We start from the raw sequence: 23,846 nt of genomic DNA on the forward strand, positions 1-23,846 counted from the left end.
CCCCAGAGTATTTTAAAGTGCTCAGCCCATATCGTCTTCTTGTCTTCCATCGTTCTTTCATCCAGTGCTCTCCCCTTGCCTCTTCTATGAATTTGCTTCCTGCCTTTATTACCACTCTGTCTATCATATTTGACTTGATCTCCTCTCTCCTCTTTTGTCTTAAGCCAAGACAGGTCTCTCCTATCCTGGGGCAATAAAAAAAAAAAAAAAAAAAAAATTCACTTGATTGGAATGTTCTGCATCATTCCTCTTCAGTTTCTCTTCTTCCTTTCACTTTCCAACTTAAAAAAAGTAGTCTTTATTTCCCTCCTGAAATCTAGCCTTTAAACACCAAGTGTAATGATGCTTTTAAAGTCCTCATTCTACTTTGTATTTTATTCCAGCATTTCACATGAAGCCTTTCTTTTTCGTCTTTTTCTAAGGCAAAGGTAAGAATAGAGAGGGAGCAGAAATACCTCACAAGAACAGTGTTCCAAAGAACATCTAGGGAGATGCTGGCATGAAGCGTTCCAATTACAAATGCATCACTGCTTTGTTCAGGAATATTTAATCTGTCCTTTGGCACTGAAGAAAAAATCCAAATAACCAGCTAAAAACAACCAACCTCTCAACATAAGTATTGAAATATTTATTAGTCTTTCATAATCAAATTAATGTGCAAGAAGACTAATAAAATACAAACCTGAGTTAAGGAAACATTCTAAAGACACTAAATCCAAAGCTAAAAATGATGAAACATTGCCTCATTATAGTTACCCTACAGTAAATCTCAACATTCCCCACTAGAAACAGTACATATGTTACAAATGAAGAGAAATAAAAAATAAAATTGTACAGGAACCAGTGAATGAACTAAGAAGAGCCAAATTCTAAAACTTGCCATTAGCGATATCCTGGTTTTCTTTAAAATGTAATCAAGTTTGGCTTTTAAAAGTACATTACTTTGTTATATTGGGTTATTCATATCTGCAAGAAACAGGGCCTATATTTTGGTAAAATAATTGAATGGGAAAGACCCATATAAAGCACTGGTTGTGAGCCTCAAAGCTATTGGGAGAAATTTTAAAAACTACCTAAAAGAGCCATACTTATGGAAAAACTAGCTGATTTTATTATCAATACCAAACAAGTTTTTAAATCAATTAAAATTTATTTAATTAGAATAAAATTACTTTCACATTTATCTACAACCATAGTCAATACAGTTCTTGGCATAAAGACACACCCTTTGGAATTTAAAACGTCCCCAACTGCAAGATTACATATAGAAAACTCCCATTATTGTTTATGTGATAGTGGATTTGTTAATCAAATTAAAATAATTATACTATCTAGAACAAAATAAAATAGAAATAATTTACTCATAGATTCATATTTAAATCATCTTTATTTACAAAATACTATCCTGAGAATTGTAATTCCATTAAGCTTCAATTTGAGCAAAAGTATAATCACTTAAGTAACTGCGGTTACTTAAACTGAAAATGAAAGAGATGTCAAAATTATTTCTGAAGATAGATCAAAAATATTGTCAAGTTTCTTGCTGTGGTTCTCGATTTTCAGTAGTAGGCTCATTTGAAGGCGGAATCAAACCTGATGGGAGCTCACTTCTATTTTCAGGATGTGGGAATGGGGGAAAAAATCCAGCTCTTGGGGGAAGATAATGAGGAAAACTTCTCGGTGAATAGACATTTCTCACTGTTCAAAGAGATTGGTAAAAGACATTTTTTAACTTTAAGTACCTGTACTGCAGTCCTAATAAATCATTAGTGTTTACCTTCCAGTACCTATATTCAAAAACTGATACTTGATTACTTGATCTAACAAATGAAATTTTACACCATTGAGAAAAACATATTTCTTCAACTATCCATGTTTAAAGAGAATATCATTAATTTTAGAAACAATTTCTGTCCTGAGAAAATTTAACATCTTAACACTTTTAAAAAAATTATTTTAAACTATACAAACTTTTTTTAAGTTTTCATGTAATGTAATTTTCACCAGACTTAAAATTCAGACCAGTAATTCTCAGATCTAATTTAAAGTTATCCTAAAATATTCACCATCTTAAAATTTCCCAAACAAAATTCATTTTAATTCACCTTAAACTTTAAAACAGAGGAGAAATAAGGGAAGAAATGACCGTGTCAGGCAAATAATAGGCTTCTGCCTAATGTTTGTTAAGCATCTACTAATTCTGCAGAAACCTATAGTTCAAAATGGCAATATATAAATATAAAAGCAATAAATTATTCCACTTTTCTGATGTGAGGCCATGAAAGAATTTCAGTAAATTCAACAATTAGTCCAAACATGATAAATATATTTTAGGTTTTAAATAAGTAGGGCTGCATGAGAACTACTTAAGAAAAGGATGTTAAAAAATTCTTTAGCCAGTAATTTTAATGCTAAAATAAAAATTGTAATAATTTTTAGTCACTGACATAGTAACGAGTTTCTACCAAATAAGATACAAATAATTTCAGTCTTAAGACTGCTGCAAAAAGCTAATGAGTTTCTTGACAAGTAAACTAGAGAAATAATTCCACATTATTGAGATGAATGAAGATGAAGTCTCGTTACAGTCTACTGATGACTGGCTGCCTTCCCAATTTGGAAAAGTAATGGTACACTCACAGATTGTGAGAAAAATTTTCCATTACTGTATTACTATATAAATAGAAAGTAGAATTAATATCTCTCATTTATTCTACAAAACACATATTAAGTTAAAAAAAAAAAAAAAAGGCTTACTTGCAAATGGAGGAGGTGGTGGGCCAGGAAAGTCCCTTGGAGGAAAATAATCTCGAGAAGCTCCATACATGCCTCCTGGGGGAGGAGGGGGAAAAGGAGGGCCTCTTCTCACATACGGGCCCCTTGTGTCCATTAGAAACAACGGACCTCTGATTGGAGGAAACGATGGAGGAACAAAGCCAGGCCCAGCTGCTTCATTTTCAGTGGGGACTGCTGAATTAGGCACATTCAAATTCTAAAACAATTTAAAAACGATTTAAAAACAAATTGACATATAGCAGTCACTCAAACAAGAGCAAATTCTCTAATTATTTTCCTGAAATCTTAGGCTTAGAAGAAAGCCCCTAGGCACCTAGGCAGGAAGCACTCTACAGTAGTCTTAAAAAGGCTCCTGAGAAAGATTAAAACAGTTTTCTACATGAGGTAGATTTTTGCCATCACAAATTTTTATTACCTCAACAAAAAACAGCTTTAACCAACAAAGTAATATTCTCAGAAACGATATAACACAAGAATAGTCCAAAAGTACCAAAATACACATTCTTTTATCAAGCATATACTAAAAAAAGAATGCTTATGTTTTTATTTTCAACATAAAATAAGGTTACCAAAACCAAAATTACACAGTAACAAAATATACTTTAAAACATTCAAATAAAAATCCAATGGGGAAAATGCAAAGTCTTATTTAACTATAGTAAACTAACTCAAGCCTCTGGTTTGTCAATAGGTTACAGTCTGTAAATTGTACCTGATCACCATCCGGTACAATCCAGAAAAGAAACAGCTACAATGCTAAGTAGGAAGTATATTTGTCAAAATGAAAGAAATAGCTTTATATCAAAAACTAGATGGTTAGCTAAACTTCTATTCTAGTAAACCAAGAGTTCACAAGTCTCCTGGAAAAAAGATAAAATTCCACTTTTAATACTTACACCAAGATCATCTTTGCTATCATTTCTACTGGATTCCATTTCTGAAGACACTGGCCCATCTAGACATAAAAGTTAAATCATTAAAAATACATGACTTATAAATCCATTCCTAGAATAGCTCCAGATCACAAAGGATATTGATACTTTCCCATTCCCTTTATCAGCACATAAATCAGCTTGACACCAGCAACCTTCATTAGGGCCACAAGAACAGCTTGAGGTCCCTGGAAATTATGACAGACTCAAAGGCAACTGGCAGTGATTTCCCAAGCTTGTTCCCAGGCAATCCTGCTGCAAGTAGCATCATAAGGAGACTTCTAGGAGATAACATTCCTTTTCCTCCTTCTTTCCTTTCCTTCCTTCATTTTTCGCCAGCCTTACTTCCTTTCTATTCTCCCTCCCACTCTCCCTCTCCTCTTTTGCTCCTTCTTTTCCTCTCACCTTCCTTCCTTATTCTTCTGTCAGGTAGCATAGACTAGTATTTGAACTTAGCCACTGTTTCTAAATGTTGCTGAACTTTGTCATCGCCAAGAACTTCTCAATCTCTGAGAACATTCCAGCCCTAGATTAACCCAACTCTCTGCCTCTACTCTGCCTATATCTGAGCCACTTAGCACTTCTGTAGGTAAAATATACAAGAGTCGTGCAGACTGGCATTACTAAAGGCTGATAGATCTCCAGCCAACTTTCAGGTGCCCACTGCCTAGCTTTCCTTATCTTCTAAGCCAGTTTTCTCCTCAGCAATTTCAAACCTCTGTTCTCCTACAAGCTAACTCCCTTGGCTTTTTGTAATCAAACATATAACGGCAACCATATTACTATGATCTTTCCTCCGATTATCATGGAGAAGCATCCTTCTAGACAATCTATGACCCGAATTCTGTGCTCAGAATCTCTCCCCTCCAGCTTCCTCAGAGAGCTTCCTCTGTGTTACCCTCCCTCCTTTCTTTCCACTAGACCCATCCAATCGGCAAGACTCTCCCAACTACTATTGAAAAATGAGACAGAAAACGAGAATCTCCCTATAGCTACCTCTCCTTCAAAATCAAGAATTGTTCTATACATATTGCTAAGAATCCCTCCCATTCTGTTCTCATTACTATAATGTATTTGCAACATCAACTGCTCCACTGAAATTATTTCCCCAAGATCAAAAACCGTCTCTTTGTTTGCTAAATTAAAACAGACACTTTAATAGTCTTTATATTATTTCTCATCATTATTGACTATTCTCTCCCCTTTTAAATACTGCTAACCTCTCTCTCTTTCTCCCCCCTCCCTCTCCCTCTCCCTGTCTCCCTCTCTCTCTCTCTCCCCCCTCCTTCTCCCTCTCCCTGTCTCCCTCTCTCTCTCTCTCCCCCTCTCTCCCTAACTCCCTCCCTCCTTCCTTCCCTCTCTTCCTCTCTCTGTCTCTCCCCCCCGCCCCTCCCCCGCCACACACACCCCTCTCTCTCCCTAGCAGCTCCTTCTCAGTCTCTTTGGTGGGCTTCACTACCTCTGATCATTCTTAAACTATGGTCTCCTCAGAGTTCCATCCTCGCCCCTATTCTCCTCTCATTCTCTCCTTGAGAAAACCCAACTACTCTTACAGCTTTAATTTGATGTATACTACTAATGACTTCCAGATGTAATTCAGATCTAGCTATTTCCCCTAGGACTTAAAAGCTTGAACTGCCGTTTGAATATTCATGCAGCTGTATCACAGGTGCTGCTCATTTTCTAAATTCAGAATGTAACTCACAATCTTTCCAAACTTTCTGCTGCTCCTTGTTCCTCATCTCAGAACAATGAATGGCCCAGGTGCCACAGCCAGGAACCTGGGTATCAGCCAAATTCCTTCTTCTCCCTCACTCTCAAATGCGTTCAATCCTAAATCCTCCCAATTCTATTTTCTCTATGTCTGTTTACATTTATCTATACCCTCTGTAAATCATCACCATCACTCAAGTAGATTCCTATTATAGTCTCCTAAAAAGTTACCCTGCCTCCAATCTTGACCACTCTCTCCAAACTATTCACCATTATACAATCACAGCAATTCCTCTAAAATGCAGATCTGATTACATTATTTCTCTGTTTGAGATCCTTTATTTTGCTCCCATTTTCCTGCAAATAAGAACAAATTTCTGAACTGGTCTGCAAGACCCTGAAAACTCTCTGCCCCTCTTCACTACTTGTTGCAGTATTCCTTGACTCACGCTCCATGTTGCAGCCATAATTAATTAGGCACTCTTAACACTAAATCTTTAAAGATGCTATTCTCTTCTCCTAGAACATAATCACCATGATTTTGGTCCAGCTAATTCCTCCTTTAATTTTCAGCTTATATGTCACTACCTTCAAAAAGATTTTGGCTATCCCACACTCAAAACACTAACACCTGTTCGACTTTAGCAGGCTGGCTCCAGCACACCTCATCTTGGTGAATGCCCCACATGCTCCCATAACATTTTGTACTTATTAGTTTTGTCATTATGTAATGCAACTGCCTACAGACCTTTACTAGACCTCAAGGTATAAGGGAATGCTGAGCTCTTGTTCACCACTGAACTACAGCAACCACTATAATGTCTGTCATACAATAAGCATTCTATAGACATTTAGTACATCAGTGGCTAGGTCCACCACCCTCTCATTTCAATAAAGTATAGGGATCAAGATTATGGCTCTAGAGTCAGACAAACATGGGTTCAAATCCTGCCTCTGAGCTTCCTGAGCCACGCTTCTCTTGCTCAGGCCCACTTCTGCGTTTGGAAGTGTACTTTCCTTTCTAATAAAGTTTTTCTTTTCTGCTGTAAAAAAAAAAAAAAGAAAGAAAGAAAACAGAAAAGAAAGAAAGAAAAGAAAAGAAAAAAAAGAAAGAAAGGAAGGAAGGAAGGAAGGAAGGAAGGAAGGAAGGAAGGAAGGAAGGAAGGAAGGAAGGAAGGAAGGAAGGAAGAAAAGAAAAGAAGGAAGGAAGGAAGGAAGGAAGGAAGATATCCTGCCTCTGATACTTTCTACCCTGAGATCTTGAGTACATTTTGAGCCTTGGTTTCTTCATCTAAAAAATGAAGATAATAGTGCCTACTTCATAGATTCATTGTGAAGATTAAATAAGATATTCGCTTTCATTCAATAAATGCTTATGACCACTAGTGCTAGTCAATGTGTTTCAACCATATTTCACCATTCTTCTCCATGTAAATACCACATACTGACAAACCAAATAGTAATGTTACATTTATACAGAACTTTTCTATTCACAAAACCTTTCCATACACATGAACTCACTTGATCTTCATAAAATTTGTCAAGTGATTAATATCTCAGTTTTATAGCCATAATCCATGACTCATGTTGTTTTTTTTGTTTTTTTTTTTTTTTTTTTTTTTGCTTATGCTGTTCATTATTTTTGGCACAGACCCCTGCCTCTCAACGAATTTTTCAAATTCCCTCAAAAGTACCTCAGATGATACCTCCTTCATAAAGTTTTCCATGATTCTTCAACTAGGTGAGAGTTCTCACTTTCTGTGACACAGCATATTCTCTAAAAGGACTTGTTATTCTGATCGGTATTAAAGATATATGTCTTTCTCTCCTATTTAATTATTAATATAATTATAATAATACCTTAGTATGTTGTCTGCCTTATCATGTAGGGCATCTTCTAAACAAGAAGCACTTAAAAATTATCTGCCTAATTGGATACTGTTCAATTATCAAAAAAATGGACATGTAAAAAATTTTAAATAGCACTAGTTTATAAACAGATGTTCAATTATATATTTTCACTCCATTAAGCTTGAATTAATGAGAGAAAACAATTTCAAAAGCCTAACATAAAAAATTAATTTAATTATGACTAATTAACAGAAATCCAGACAATAGGTATGCTTCCTTCTTTGCTTGTTATTCAAAAAAGATTTTCTAAAATTATATGTATTTCAAACAAATGATTTTTTCCTCCCAAACATACACACTCTCCTGAGGAAAATTCTACTAATAAATTTATATTAATTTTCTACTTATGTTTTAATCTTTTTATGGTTTTCATGTTATCATTTTTGATTGATACAGTGGATATATATGTACTTCCCAACCTCAGTGGGTCGCTATGAGATGGTTTAAGAAAAGAGTGCCTGACAAAATAGTAGGTTTTTAGTTAATGTTAGCTAAATATATTTAAGCATGAAATGTTTAAATAGGATAACTGATTAAATCAGCAACAGAGCATGTACTCAAATTATTTTTCTGGTAGATTTTCACATGCTCCTTCACATTCGCCTAAATTTCCCTGATTACTAAATAGGATATATGGAAGTGGACTAGAAAAATTAGAAAAATAATCATGGAACACAGTAGAATTTTCCATCATAGGAACATAAAGTAAATCCATTATCAAGGTGCCCAAACCAATCACCAACATTTACGTAGATGCCATGGATGTGTACAATATAATAAGAAAGATAAAACCAGGAAGATTTTGGGAAAGAGATTTTCGCCTTAAGAGATACTAGAAATAGCAATTTTGTTTTCTTTTATTCAGCTTTTAATCTTTATTGCCACCATTATGAAAAAACTAATACACACACACACACACAGTTTCTTACCCACTTTATCCAGTGATGGCATATTAAAACTTCTGAGTTCTGCTGGTCCAGACAGTCTACCAGAATTAGGATAAAATCTGTCTTGCCTCTGCAGAGGAAGCACTGGATCAGGATATGGTTGGCCTAGAAAACAAGTTTTAAAATATTTTCAGTAGTATAAAAACAAATCAAGTTTACTTAAGCTTAATTCAGTGAATGAAGACATTTCTTTTGTTTCCTAAATGACACTGACCCATATCCTTGGTAAACAGTAGTAAACAATTTTAGGAAAATTACATATTGTATTCAAGGCAATAACCTTATTTGCTTCTGTAGTAAAGACAAGTATAATATTCTATCCTGGATTTTAAAAGTTTCAATTACTATGTGTAAATTAGAATATATGAATAGAATTATTTACATATGTTCATTTAACTTTCAATTTTAATAATAGTAGAAGGAAGTGGATACATCAATGTATCAGAAAAGACTGAAAAAGATAGCTATAAGAAAGAAAAAAATAGAATATGTTGTCAGCATAATAAGAAATTTAGCAGAACAATGATAAAAGAAATGGTCACCATTTCTTTCGGGGGTCATCAGTGATGAAATTCTCAGTAACTGAAATATTTTGGAAATTTAGCATCCCCCCAAAACTAAAGGGAAAGATCTCTGATACAACAGATGAATGAAAAGTTCACAAGCTCAGATTAAAGACATCTGGATAGATGCCAATCTGGTCACAGACTCTGACTCAGGTACTTCTATAGCCACCGTCTTTTGTCCTCAGAAGTCATTTAAGATGACAAAATGGTCATTCCTGGGTTCCTGTAGATCTCATCACTCTTGAAAAAAAAAAACAAAACAAAAAAACAGGTAGTCTATCTCATCTTTGATAGAGGTTGGCAGACTTTTGATAGATTAAGTATGCAAATGTCCAACTCCAAAACTATAGGAAAGGGATGAATTGTGTGACTCTCTCCTATCCTTACAGGTATAGATAAATAGCCCCACCTTCCATAACTGTCTTAGTGGTTCTTAATGTGAGCTCCATACAATGTTGGAGATGTCACTCATCTGATTTTGTCCCATGAGACCTTACTGACACATCTCTCTCACATAAAATGAAGAAATCACCTGGCATCAACCAGAGTCAATAGAGAGACATTTTAATGAGCTCCCAAGGGTCAAGAGACTTTGGAGAAGATCCAGACAGGCTAAGCAGCTTGGAAGCTCATTTCCTTCCCCTTTTGAAATCTTAGCAAAGAGCTGTCTCAATGGGTCTGAATTAGTCCAGTGGTAGAAAAAGCCAACACCAAGCACTAAGATCTAAACTGGAGTGTTTTTTGTCAGATATTAGTACCATTAGTCCTGAAGGGGGACGGGGGCGGGGAGAGGATCTAAACAGAGTTTTCTCTTTCTTTTCAAACATAGGGTTAATTAAATGGCAGAGTTGGCCAAAGGGATAAAAATGGGAAAACCTGAAAAATCTCACAACTCTTTCTTAATCAGGTCTCAGAAATCATATCATTATTTTCCTTCTAAAATACATCCACACAATATCAGCAACTTTGGAAATACAAAATTTTGCTATCAGCTTACTATTTTATTAACCATATACCATGTTGCCCTCCACCGGTATGTGATTATGTGCCAGGTAAATGATAGAAAGTTGGCTTTGATACAGTTTCTGCTCTTATAATCTAATGATGATGAAAACAAATACATAGTGCGATCAATGTCCCATTTTCCCATTTAGATAAAAAAAGTGCAGCTCGCTGCCAGCGTTTATTTAACATTGCACGTAGGAAGGCTGTTTTCTAGGATTTGACTTTTTCAGCAATCAAACTACTAAAGTCAAATGCTATCAATAGAGTGATGTCATTTGTTTCCAACGACTATCGATATACTAGAGTAATGCAAAAATAATAATAAAAGCGAGATATTTCATGGCAAATTTTGGGGGTAAGGTTAGGACTGTAATTTGTGAGTTATCTCAGGGTAAACACTGTAGCCACAAGCACTCCCAGTGAGAACTCTCGGGGCAAACAGGAAATGCGTTAATAAAGGGGCATACAAATAATGAGTGGTGACATATCGAATTCTGATCGACAGAATCAGAAATGGTGCCACACATACACATATACATATCGAGATACACAATGTAATAAGATGAAGTATGTAGAAGGTACATGGCCAATGAAAGGCTGAAATATAGAAAATAAAAACACAAATGAGTCTTTCCTTTCTTTTTTGCTTTTTTACCCTTGTTTTCTACTACCTTTATAAGAGAAAAGAGATGGTTAGAAAAAAATGGAAGAAGGAAAAGGATTGTAGGAAAAATGAGTAAAGGATGGGAATAAGTGTACAGGGCACTGTAGTTTTATAAACTGTAAACTGGAACAAAATTCAAGATGACTAGTTTAAACAAAAATGCTGTTCATCTCTCTTCATTCCATAATAAATCTTGGACTGCAACTGTTCCCTGAGTACCTACTTTAAGAACCTGAGGTTCTATCACATCACAGGAACATCAACACAGCTGAAAATAAAATTATACAAATCGACAAAAGGTTATAATTTTTCTAGGTTCAATACTGGTTACTAACCAAGTACAATAAGCATCTTCACTTAAATTTGAATGTGAAGAAATAGTTTAATGATGGAGGAATGTAAATGGAATGAAAAGAAAATTTCCAGAAAGTAATTGATAAAAACAATAATAAGAATAGGTTATGACTATGGAATAAAGAGACCAACCGTACAGAAAGAATGTCTAAGAAATAGACCTATGCAAATATGGGCATTTAGGATAAAAGTGGTATTTCAAATTGATTCAAATGATGAACCAATATATAGAATGAAAATAACTGTCTAGCCAGTGGAGAAAAAAATAAATCCTCACACTAAACACTAAAACAAAAATAAAATCCTTAAACATCAAAACAGAATTTCAAAGTTTTAGAAGAAAATAAAGAATATTTTTTAATCTAGGGATAGGCTTTAAACAAACTAAAAATTCTATAAAAATAAAGATGGGCTAACTTACCTATAACAAAATTTGAAACATATATAACAATAACATCCATAATCAAGAAAATATTTGCAAAAGACCAAAAATTAGTATCTAAAATATACTAAGAATTCCTATTACACAAGAGATAAAATGAGTCAGGCAATTTACAGGAGTAAATAAAATGATCAATAAACATGAAAAGGTGCTCAAGTTCACTAATAATCAAAGAATAAAAATGAGATTAAAATTTTAACTCGATTAACTAGAAATATTCAAGAGTTTTGCAGCAAGTTTTGAAGAAAGAGCTACTTTCAAATACTTCATGCATTCCCGCTTTTGAAGACAAATAAGGCAATATCTATTAAAACCAAAACTATGCATATCCTATTACCCAACAATTTCATTTTCTGGAATTACCTATAAAGAAAATATGTGCGAAAAGGGTGTTTACTGTTAATAATGGTAAAATACTGGAAACACCCTAAATATTAATCAAAGGAGACCAGATAAATATATTGTGGTATATTTATATGCTGAAATACTATACGGCAATTAAATGAACATTACAGATATTAAAGTGGAAAGAATGTGAGATTATAATACTGATAAACTTAATAAAACAGAAATACACTTTTTAAAAAAATCATATATGGGTTTACACACACTAAATTCCTGAGTAGTTAGTTGCCTCTGGAAAAGAAGGAAGGTAATGGCCCCAGGAAAGAAAAGACTTCAACTCATTTATATAGTGTACTATTTCTCTTAATGTTTTATTTACACACACACAGACACACACACACATCCCCGAAGCAAATATTAACATGTAAATCTGGGAGGTAATATACAAGATTTTGCTACATTATCTGTTTTTATTTCTTTATCTGTAAAATGGGGAAAATACTCTATAAAGAGTGTTAGAATAATTAAACTATATTAAAAATATAGCAGTCCCGTTCAAATTTATGATCATAAATTTCAAACAGATACTCAACACACTCTAATCATACACTTCACTGAGGTCTGAGTTCATTCACTCCTCTAAGTGGCTACTGTATACTTTTTTCTTTCTTCAAATCTCTGACAATCCCCTCCTCTCCTATTTCCAGTTAATGATCTTGCCACATTAAGAAAACTGATGCAATTAGACATCTCACTCTACCTTTATATGTACCCACTTGCTCTGCCTTCTTTCTTTTTACAGTGAATAAAGTGATTCAGATCCTATCTAACTTCTCAGTTATGCTCTGGATCCCATGCTTTTTGTTTACTACTCAGGGATCCATTTTTATAATTATACTTTCTCCCATAACAATTTCTCCTTTATCTTGGGTTATTCTCATCAACAAATAAACATGTAAGATTTTCCATCTTTAAATAGCAAAAATACCTCTCCCTCCAGCCATCATCTAATTTCTCACTTTTATCAAAAGCAAAATTTTTCAAAAAGTTGTTTACATTTGTCCCCACATCCTAATCTCTCTTCAATCTATTCTCTTCAGGAAGACTGAAAAATTAAACAGACTTTTAAAGTTTATATAAACATATACGGCAGTAACTTATCAATCAAATATTAATCAGAATGTATACAGGATCATTATACCAGAAAATGTAAGTGATATAAGAGATATACACTCCCCCTAAAAGTTATAGCCTCAAAATTTGCAGACAATGTTAAAGTAAATATCATCCTTTAAGAGGATAAAAACTTTCCTGAAGTTTTAGGACACCTTATTAAGTTTATGAGGCCTCCAAAATTTGAACAAGGAGATCAAAATGGGCCTCACTTATGACAAATTATAATTCGATCAAATGAATCTTGTCTAGAAAGAACGCTCAGAATGTGGGACAATGTTCTGCGTAAACGTGTACAAATCAGAGCAGGTAAAGTAAAATCTATTCCTGTGCATCAAATGCTATCCAAAGTGGCTGTATCTGCTTAGCCTGTTTTTGTTTCTCAAAGAAAATTTAAAACTGTTCTTATCGTTTTGGCTGTATATGTCTCTTATTTGTTCAGCTTTTCAAGAAAAAGAAATAAAAGGTTTTAAATTGCAAGGCTGAAAACCAGATTTAATTCACAATAATACCACGAATATAACTAAGTCTCTTTGCTACCCCTTACATAAATTATCCAAATCAGTAAAAGATAAGCAATGACAAAAATAATAGAAACTACATACATACTCTCTGCTCTTTTAACAATTAAAACAAAAAAATATTAAAGCTCTAAAAAGTACAAGAAGGGGAAGTAACATAATTCTCCTTTAATTTATATCTCTCAATTCTAGGTAGCATGAAATTTGCTGAAAATTAAGATTCTTTATTCTTCTCTATTACTTCACCCTGTTGGAAAACGAGGCTGTATGGCTAGATAGAAGGCTACTGAAGACAAAAAGATCAAGAACATCAAAGAATAAAAAATATACATATGTATAAAAACTGAAACTTTGTTTTCATTAAAGTTTCTTACTCTAAGTTAAAATACTATCAAAACAAAACATTTACATGAACTTAGACATGATTACTATCTTACTTGTTAGATTCACAAATATAATCATTTACATGTGATGAATCACTACTCTGATTAGTACCTACACTATAAATAATCTGTAACTGCCCTATAGATATAATTATCAAGAATCACTTAAAAGTCCTAAAGCAAAGAATTCAGCAGATTCGTTCCCTCATAGTCAAAATGCTATCATTTAACTTTTAGCCTTACTTTTCTTAAAAGAACTGTTACTAATATTGTCGAAATATGTTAATACTGTTTATATAAGGCATAAAAATATTTTAATATCTGTGTCTCTTAAAATGTACTAGAAACTACTAAACCTAAGAGCTAAGAGATCTTATTTTAAGATTTTCTAAAAACTCACTTAAATTACTACCCTTTATGATTGCTTAATACACACAGTTTTGCAAAGAAGAGCAAGTGCGAAGAATGCAAGGCAATTACTTAGGAGCTATTTATTAGAAGAGCCAAACAAAAATTTATATATTCCTTTCTTCCAAAGAGTACTTCTAAAATCCAAGAAATTACAGTACGAAAATATACTTTCTAAATATAGTTATAAAAGTAGGACCCCTCTGGTACACTTAATTCATACCTCAATTCTTCACCCCTCCTTGCACCCCTTGAAGAATTGAGGTATGAATATATTTCCCACCCACTGATTCTAAATTCTGTCATGTGACTTGCTTTAGTCAATCAAATGTTAGCTATTGTGATTAAAAGAGGCTTAAAAAAGCGCTTGCACATTTTTGTTTTTCTACTGTACTTCAGCAACAAGAATGAGAGACTCGCAGAGTTCCATTTCTGATGGAATGAGCACTGGCAAGGTATATCACATTGGTTAAATTTTCGTTGTAGTTTAGTATTAAGTATTAATACTAAATACTTAATAGTTATTTCCCAAACATACTCCTGTTATTTTAACTCTGATAACCATATGATAGATATGTAAATATTAACAACTTAAATTATTCGTCAAGAACATTTCTTCTGCTAAAATTGCAAAGAGTTCTAACTAAATTCTGAGGATGAATAAAAACAAACTGAAAATTGTCTCTTCATCTGAATGCTAGTTATACAGGTGTCCTCATTGTGAAAAGAAATCAGCAAGTTATATGTTTAAGAATACTTGTACTTTCCTGTATGTTTACTGCATCAAATAAGGTTTTTTTTTTAACTTTGTTTTGATTAAAGAGTCACGGAACTGCAATACTAATAGAGAGGTCCTGCAAAACCTTTACCCACTTTCCCCCAACATTTACATCTTTCTAAGTACGGTGCAATAACCAGGAAACTTACATTAGTACAATACATATATATAGTTCTCGCCATTTTATCACATGTGTAGATTTGTGTAACCACCACTGCAATCAAGACACAGAATTATTTCATTACCACCAATATCTCCCTTATGCTACCATTCTTATAGTCATATCCACCCTCCTCCCTCTACTAAACCTAACCCACACAACCATTAATCTGTTTCCCAATTTTATCATTTTGTCATTTAAAGAATGTTATATACATAAAATCAAAAGGATCTGACCTTCTGAGATTGTTTTTTTTTTTTTTTCCATTCAACACAACACTCATTATTTTCAGTTGATACCATTGTGGTGAGAGAACAAACTATATAATTGCAATTCTTTATATTTGTTAAGGTTTGTTTCAGGCCCAGAATTTGATCTATGACGGCAAATGTTCCAGTAGGGCTAGAAAAGGATGTGTATTCTGCTGCTGTTGGGTGATGTGTTCTATAAACGTGGATTAGGTCCCACTGGTTGATGGAATCGTTCAGTTCTGCTGTATCCTTGCTGAACTGTCTATCTAGTTGTTCAATCAATTGTAAAGGTTGGTGCAGATGTTTCCAACTACAATCGTGCAACTGTTTCTCCTTTCAGTTCCATCACTTTTTGCTTCACATACTTTGCAGTTCTGTTTGGCATATACATATTTAAGATTTGCTATGTCTTCTTGATCTTTTTTTCATTATGCAATATCTTTCTCTGTCCCTGGTAATTTTCTCTGCTCTGAAACTACTTTATCTGATATTAATAGTAGACACTCCTGCTTTCTTTTGATTAATGTATGCACAGTATATCTTTTTCCATCCTTTTACTGTCAATCTACCTACATATACTATTACATTTAAACGAGTTTTGTATAGGTGGCAAATAGCTGAGTCATGGTTGGTTTGTAGGTTTTTTTCATCCATTCTGCCAGTCTGTCTTTTAATAGCTAATGTTAGACAATTTACATTTTATGTAATTATTGATATGTCAGGGCTTACAACAGCCGATTTTATTCATTTTCCATTTGTTCCCTCTATTTATTATTGTTTTCTTTCTCCTGCCTTCTTATAAGTTCCTTGGACATTTCTTAGAATTCTCATTTATCTGATCTATAGTGTTTTTGAATATATTTCTTCCAACAGATTTTTTAGTGGTTGCTCTAGGTATTACTAACTTATCACAGTTTATTAGTACCAATTTTAGTAAATTATAGCTTGACCAGGAGTAGCAAGCCTCCCAATAGGAAATTTTTAAAAACTGAGAAAAGTGTATCCATTAATTGGGTTTAGAGAAGAGTAATTCACATGCTTTAAGAGCTGATTAAGAACCTTTGATTCTACTGACATTATACAAAACAATATATTATTTGGTCTACCAACTAAATTGAAAATTATCTAAAAAATCTCAATATTAACATTAATACCTGGGTAAATTTTATATTACTAAGCTGGAAAAATCACTTAGTTCAAATCTCTAACTGTATAAAAGGTTGGAGGCCCAAGAAGAAGAAACGAGTTGCAAAAATCACACACACACAAAAAGTGAAGATTGGAAACCAGATCTCTTAACTTCAAGTCCAAATGTTTTTCACCTAAACCATTCTTGCTCTGAAATAAGCAATTTAAGTTATAAAAAAGAATGTTAGGAGAACAAATACACTGCACTGCAGACTATTCAAATCAATTTTGTGCACAAATTATACCAAAGCAGAATAAGCTGCAATCTAATATAAGCAGCCAAATTTGTGTATTAACCTTTAATAACCATTTACATACCAAACAGTGTTTTGGAAGAAAAGATAATTAAAACTTACACTGGTCTATAAGAAGATTGAGTCTTACAGTTGAAAATAATGAGAATAAAATGTTGATTACTTGAAGAAACTAGTTCTATACTTGCCAACAGAACCTCTAACCAATAAAAATGTAACAATATATGAGGAAAGACGAGTTATAGCATATCTTTTCTAAGTAAGAAAGTTCTTTTGTCCCCCCTTCAAAGTATTTAACAGTGTAAAAACAAATAACTCCTTAGAATTATGGAACCATTTTAAATGAGTTTTGCTTACTCATCTTAAGTCATGGAAATCTAAAACATTTATACCAAATACTAAGACATTAAGAAAATATATATTTTACATAGTATGCTTAAATTACAGATAATCTCAAACAAGTACGGAATTCATATTCTTCAGAAATGTAATTTTTAGTTGTCATATTATTCTTAACAGAAATGTTTTAAACTAAAATATTTTAAAATTTAAGAAAAATCTTAAAGACACAATCATTAGTGGGGAACAAGACTCCTCATGAGGCCTGATAATACAACATAATATAAAAAGGAGGGTTACGGGTGCTTTGAAATTGCACAGAAGGGGGACTTGAGCTATTCAGAAAGGTCAGGTAAGGTTCCTCTAAAGAAATGGAAACTGAACTTAAATCTGAGGAACAATCTCTCCCATTGAAGGGACTAGCAATATATCTAGTAACCACATTATAGGTCCTATATAAATAATTTCAAAGCTATAATTTATGCCCTTCTCTATAAATTTGAGAAAACAGAACCATAGATATACATTTATAGATCACACTGAACTTAAGAAGCTCCTTTCCAAAGCAGCTAGCAGGGTAGAATATCTAATCCTGAAGCTAAGAAAAATCAAATGGACCAAAATCAAATGTCAGTATGGGTCATAAGCCTGGAAATGTAGAAGTTAGGTATGAATACAAGGAAATCAGTTAGTATACTGTAGCTTGCAACAGGTATAAATAAAACATTTTTGAAAGATAAGTTCTTTGACTAATGTCAACCTTTCTGACATTACGTATTTTTCTAAATTCCAACTATTCCTTGTATTTGGGCACAGCCTTAAAAAATATTTTTATTAACTTCTACAGATTTGCCTTAGCATATAAATGCTAAATTATTATTATTTCCTAGGAGAAAACAGTTTTTGCATGTGTACATGCAGTTTTACCTAGCAAATTGCTGAACCCTAAAGAAAATTGAAAAAAAGTCATGATCTATGCAAAACAAAACTGGACTATTTTTCTAACAAAGTCATGCTTCCAAAAACAACTTCTAAAATAAGTGTTATATATGCCAGTGGGGAATCATGGATCAATTGTGGTATTTGTTTAAGATTATTGCTAATTTTTCTATTTTTGAAGTTTCTATATAGTTGAAGGTTGCAAGATGATTTTGATTATGTAGTAATTCATAAATGTAATAAATTGCTTTTCTGAAAGTAAAATAAGGGAATGAGAAGATAACCAGATTATCACTACCCCTGTGTTTTACAGAAATCGTATTTTAAAGCTGAGAAAACAATGACAAGCAAAATGAAATGTTCAAGGCAGCACAAGAAATTAATAGCAAAGATAAAAACCTAGGTCACCTCATTCCTTTTTCAGTGCTCTAATTTACCAATTAGTTAATTGTAACACAAAATAAAAGAAAACCAGAAACCTATTTGGTGACTATTTAGACTGAATAGAGATGTACCAAGAGCAAACAATATTTTTATGCTTTTACTCTTGATAGAAATAGGGCTAATAATAACTAAATGTATTTATCAACATTACTCCAAACTAGAGCCTCAGAAAACATTTAACCCAACTCATTCATAAAGTTCTGAACAGTATCTAAACTTTCTTTCCATGAGAACTGACAAATGAATCGAGTGAAGTAGTAGAATACAAAGTTAATATTCAGAAATCAGCTGCATTTTTATACACGAATAACAAACTATCGGAAAGAGAAATTAAGAATACAATCCCATTTACAACTGCATAAAAAAAGAAAAAATACCTAGGAATAAATTTAACCAAGGGGGAAAAACACCTGTATTCAGAAAATTATAAGGCACTGTAGAAGATAAAAATAAATGGAAATGTATACCGTGCTCATGGATAGGAAGAATTAACATTGTTAAAATGACCATACTACCCAAAGCAATCTATAGATTAATCCCTATTAAAATACAAATGGCATTTTACACAGAACTAGAACAAATAACCCTAAAGTATATATGGAACCACGAAAGTATCTGAATAGCCACAACAATCTTGAGAAAGAATGAAGCTCTACCTGATCACACTACCTGATATCAAACTATACAACAGGCTATAGTAATCAAAACAGCATGGTACTGACATGAAAACAGACACAGATCAATGGAAGAGAATATAGAGTTCAGAAATAAATCCATGCCTATATAGTCAATTAATCTATATGACAAAGGAGGCAAGACTAAACGATGGAGTAAAGACAGTCTATTTAATAAATGGTGTTGGGAAAACTGGATGGATACAAGCAAAAAAATGAAACTAGACCATCTCTGTATACCATATACAAGAATAAACTCAAAATGGATCAAAGATTTAAATTTATCTGAAGAATTCCAAAATACTGATTCAAAAAGATATATGTATCTCTATGTTCATCACGACATTATTTACAATAGTCAAGACATGGAAGCAACCTAAGTACCCATCAATAGATAACTGGACAAAGAAGAAGTGGTATATACACATAACAGAATATCATTTAGCCATAAAAAAGAACAAAATCTTACCATTTGCAATGATATGGATGGACCTAGAGAGTATTATGCTAAGTGAAATAAGTCAGACAGAGAAAGACAAATACCATATGATCTCACTTATATGTAGAATCTAAAGAACAAAACAAATAAACAAAACAGAAATAGACTGATAAATACAGAGAACAGACAGATAGTTGCCAGATGGGAGCAGGGTTGGGGACTGAGTGGAAAACATGAACGGATTAAGAAGTACAGATTGTTAAAAAAAAAAAAAAAAAACAGTCACAAGGATGTAAAGTACAGCATAGGGAATACAGTCAGTAATATTGTAATAAATATATATGGTTCCAGGTCGGTACTAAACTAATTGGGGGGATCACTTGGTAAATTATATATAAATGTCTAACCACTGTGCTATTCGCCTGAAACTAATATAAAATATTATTGAATGTCCACTGTAATTTAAAATTTTAAAAATTAAAAAAATACATTTTAAAAAAGTATTAACACTTTGGAAAAGAGCTATTAAGAAGGACTCAGACACTCCACCTTAAGATTACTTGTGAATTGTGAATCAACAAAATAAAATCAATTCTTCATTTAAAAAAAAATAAAAATAAATAAAATAAAATTTCTTTGCTTTGTCCATAGAATACCTATTTCATTGAGTACAACTGACAAAGGTAACTCCTGTGTCAAACCAAATGATCAGGTACATTATTTGGAGATACTCTCTATAGAATGGATCTCTCTCTCTTCTGTGAAGACACCAATTTAGAAGCTCATGATTTCTAATTTTTAGTTAGATTTTTAAAATAATGGATACCAGTTTCCATTATATTTGTTAACAGACTGACCTTCCCACACATAGTAACTCTGGTCAATACACAAAAAATAACTACCTTAAGGCTCTGAGGCATGAAAAAAGTAGGCAGGTTTGGGAAAGGAGTGGGAACTTGGAAGAATAGACCATTATGGGGTGAGTTTTCCATTTTTTATAGTTTAGCCTGAAGGAAGACCACAGTCAAGATGCAACACAGAGCAGTCAAAACTCACAGAACTTTCTGAATCAAAAATCTAAATGACAGAGCCCAACAAAGTCAGAGAAGTAGAGCTCAAAATTCTGAGTTTTCCACCCAAGTCTATGAATCACATATGTGTGAAGAAATTTAAGCAGTTTTTAACTAAGGCTTTTAAAATAATGGATACTAGGTTCCATCATATTTGTTAACAGACTGACCCTAAGGCCTTTTAGCTTTAGCTAAAAACTGAACTGATATTTCAGTTGTAAAACAAAACCAATAACCTTCTTTAGAGAAATATAGTAGAATCCAGAATTTCTACAATGTCTAGGTTACAGTCCAAGTTACTCTGAATAGCGAGGAAAAGGAAAATGTGACCCATTTTTTAAAAGAAAAGACAATCAACAAGGCCATCCTCAAGATGACCCTGATGTTACAAAGAACTTAAAGCAGATATTATAAAACTATGTCAATAAGGTTTTAAAAATGTGTATAATGAATAAAAAAAAAAAAAGAAATCTCAGTAGAGAAATCAAAACTATAATAAAAAAGAACCAAATAGAAATTTTAGAACTGAAAAATACATTCTCTAAAATAAAACCTTTACTGGATGGGCTTGAAAGGAGAATGGAGATAACAGAGGGAAGAGTTAGTAAACTTGATGAAAGATTAGTGGAAATTATCCAACCAAAAAGTAATGAGAAAAAAACTGAAAACGAAAATAGACTCAGAGATCTTTGAGACAATATCAAAAGGTCTGAAAAATGATAGGTTTTAGATAACTTTTAAAGGATATATAAAATATTTTCAATTTGATGAATGAACAATAATAAAAGAGTCATTAGTGTCTGAGTTCTAGTTTTAGCTATTTTCTTAGCTATTTTAACCTAAGACTATCAGCTCTTCTCTTTGGGAACATAGTACCCATATAAAAAGGACTATGGACAGATTAGTGGTTCTTCAATTTAATTTTTCCTCAAAACTTTCTAGGGAGTTTTTAGAAATACCAGCCTCACCTCCAGAGTTCATGTTCAGAAGATTTGATTTGAGGTTGGACCCAGGCATATGTGTTTTTCTTAAGTCCCCTAAGTTATTTCTGATGAAAGCCAAAATTGAGAATCACTAAATTATATGATACTTTAGGAAGACAGGCAGAGCATATGACAGAGACTCTTGGTCCTGGTAACTTGTGAATTCTCTAAAGGAAGGTCCTCTACACAGATGTAGAGACAGGATATTCTCCAAAATTTTACAATAAAGTCCCTTGGAACTTAGGGGCCATAGCTTAGCAATCTTCTTCTTCTTTTTTTTTTTTATCACAGTTAAAGACTTTTAAATGAATGTTAAATGTCAAAAAGGAATTTTTCACAGAAAATGTTCTATACCATCCCTTTCCAAATTCTTAAAAGTTTGTCAGTCACTATATATATGTTTCTAAGTATAAAAACGATAAGAAAAAGATACTCGGCTTTCTCAGAATTATTTGGGTAGTCATCCATTCAACAAATATTTACTGAGCAAATACTACATACCTAGCTTTGTTTTAGGTGTTGTGAGCAAAAATAACACACATCTCTATTTTTTTGAAGCTGATATTTTAGTGATATTGAACAAAGGAGAAGCCACAGTATAAGGAGCCATCACTATCACTTCATTGCACATATACATACTACCACGAGAAAGGCTAATTCTAGGAATTAAAGGTTTTTTAACACAATAATTTTCCCTAACTTCTCAGGAAGAAATAAGAAACAGTTGTTCTAAGGTACTAATTTATACAAAGCAGGCATAGCTAACTTCTCATAGCAATGTCCCTGAAATACTGGGCATAAATAAAAGCTGAGCAAACTAAATAATTTGAAATATATTACTTGAGAAAGTATGGACTATTTAGAGAAGAGTAACTGCCTTATTTCAGGATATTCTGATGTGATTCTTCTGGTAAATATATTTATTTTGGTAAGATATTGAAGACATATTATTCAATAAAAAAAGACAATTAAAAGAGGGTGGATAGTATAATTTCACAGAAGTGATGAAGTAATTTGTATACCAATGTTTATGAATGCATACCAAAAGAAAAAAAAAATCCCTAAAAGATCATTCTGGAAGGGGTATGCTAAAATGATACAGGAAAATTTTCACTTTCTGATTTATACATTTCGGCATTGTTTAGACTTTCTAAAATAAATATGTATTACTTCCATAAGCAACAAAAACAAGAAAGACATTCTATGGGAGGAAGAATGTTGGGGTGGGGGGTGGCTGGGGGATAAAACGGCTTTCCATAATGTGAACAATTACTCCTAATTATTTTGTTTGGAAATTTGTGTTATTATGGTATTCTAATACATATCAGTTTTCTTAAGACAGGGCACACATGTACTCTTTTCTTCCATTCCTATATGTTGCACATACTGGTTGCCTTTCTAACATAAATAATAACTATACTCTTTCCATACCTGCTGGAGGGATCATCATTCTACGATCCTGTTCCCATGGAGGTGAAAGGGACCCAGTGTCAGAAGGCGCTCTGTGAGGATCAGTTAACTTATCACAGCTTGATTCTCCTCTTTCATTGGTAAACTGATGGTCTAGAGGATTCCCTGGGCCTCTTAAGCCTAATTAAAGGAAAAAAATACAACTCTGTTTTATCTTTAAAAGTGTTATAAGACCTATCATCATCGAATAAAATTCAGATATGTTTTCAAAAGTGAAAATGGCCAGATTCCAACAAAGTTTCCCTAAGACACATTACACTGTAACTCTATTCCACCAAAGCCATTTCTAGGACAATTTTGCTATGTGGATAAACACTTGCCTATAAAATGTTTTTAAATGCTATCATCACAATTGTTTTATACATAAAATTGATGGTTAAATTGTAAATTATAATGTCTAAAAAATAAAAGTAGAAAGTAAATTGCAAGGTAAAAATTTCTGTATCGGATGTAATAAAATAATTATAAAATGAAGTTTTTGTTACTTAAACTAATAAGCCAATAGTCAAAAACAGCATGATTCCTTTAAAACAGTCATCTTAGGGACAATATATTTCAATAATTCTGAGACTACCCAAAGTATTTTTTAGAAAAATATCTTTGTAAATGTATTCAGATTAACTTTAAAGCCACCCAAGAAACTGCATCTCAATGTTATAATATGACTCTCTACTTATGCCCCAAAATTATTTTTACC

The 23,846-nt window shown here is 32.9% G+C and overlaps 1 protein-coding gene across 15 annotated transcripts in view; it reads right to left on the reverse strand.

Annotated features, from left to right (window-relative positions):
- Positions 1-1,130: 1,130 nt before the first annotated feature.
- The window catches only part of MIA2 (MIA SH3 domain ER export factor 2), a 77,851-nt gene continuing 55,135 nt past the window's right edge, over positions 1,131-23,846 (reverse strand). For all 15 annotated transcript variants that reach the window (XM_036238944.1, XM_036238942.1, XM_036238943.1 and 12 more), the window contains 5 exons: positions 23,111-23,269; positions 8,282-8,404; positions 3,693-3,751; positions 2,758-2,992; positions 1,131-1,698 (listed from right to left, as the gene is read on the reverse strand). In XM_036238944.1, coding sequence (XP_036094837.1) covers positions 1,532-1,698; positions 2,758-2,992; positions 3,693-3,751; positions 8,282-8,404; positions 23,111-23,269 — 743 coding nt within the window. In that variant the 3' untranslated portion in view covers positions 1,131-1,531. The remainder of the gene's footprint in view (positions 1,699-2,757; positions 2,993-3,692; positions 3,752-8,281; positions 8,405-23,110; positions 23,270-23,846) is intronic.

The sequence above is a fragment of the Rousettus aegyptiacus genome, unplaced genomic scaffold (genome assembly GCF_014176215.1).
Source record: "Rousettus aegyptiacus isolate mRouAeg1 unplaced genomic scaffold, mRouAeg1.p scaffold_m13_p_3, whole genome shotgun sequence".
Lineage (NCBI taxonomy): Eukaryota > Metazoa > Chordata > Mammalia > Chiroptera > Pteropodidae > Rousettus > Rousettus aegyptiacus.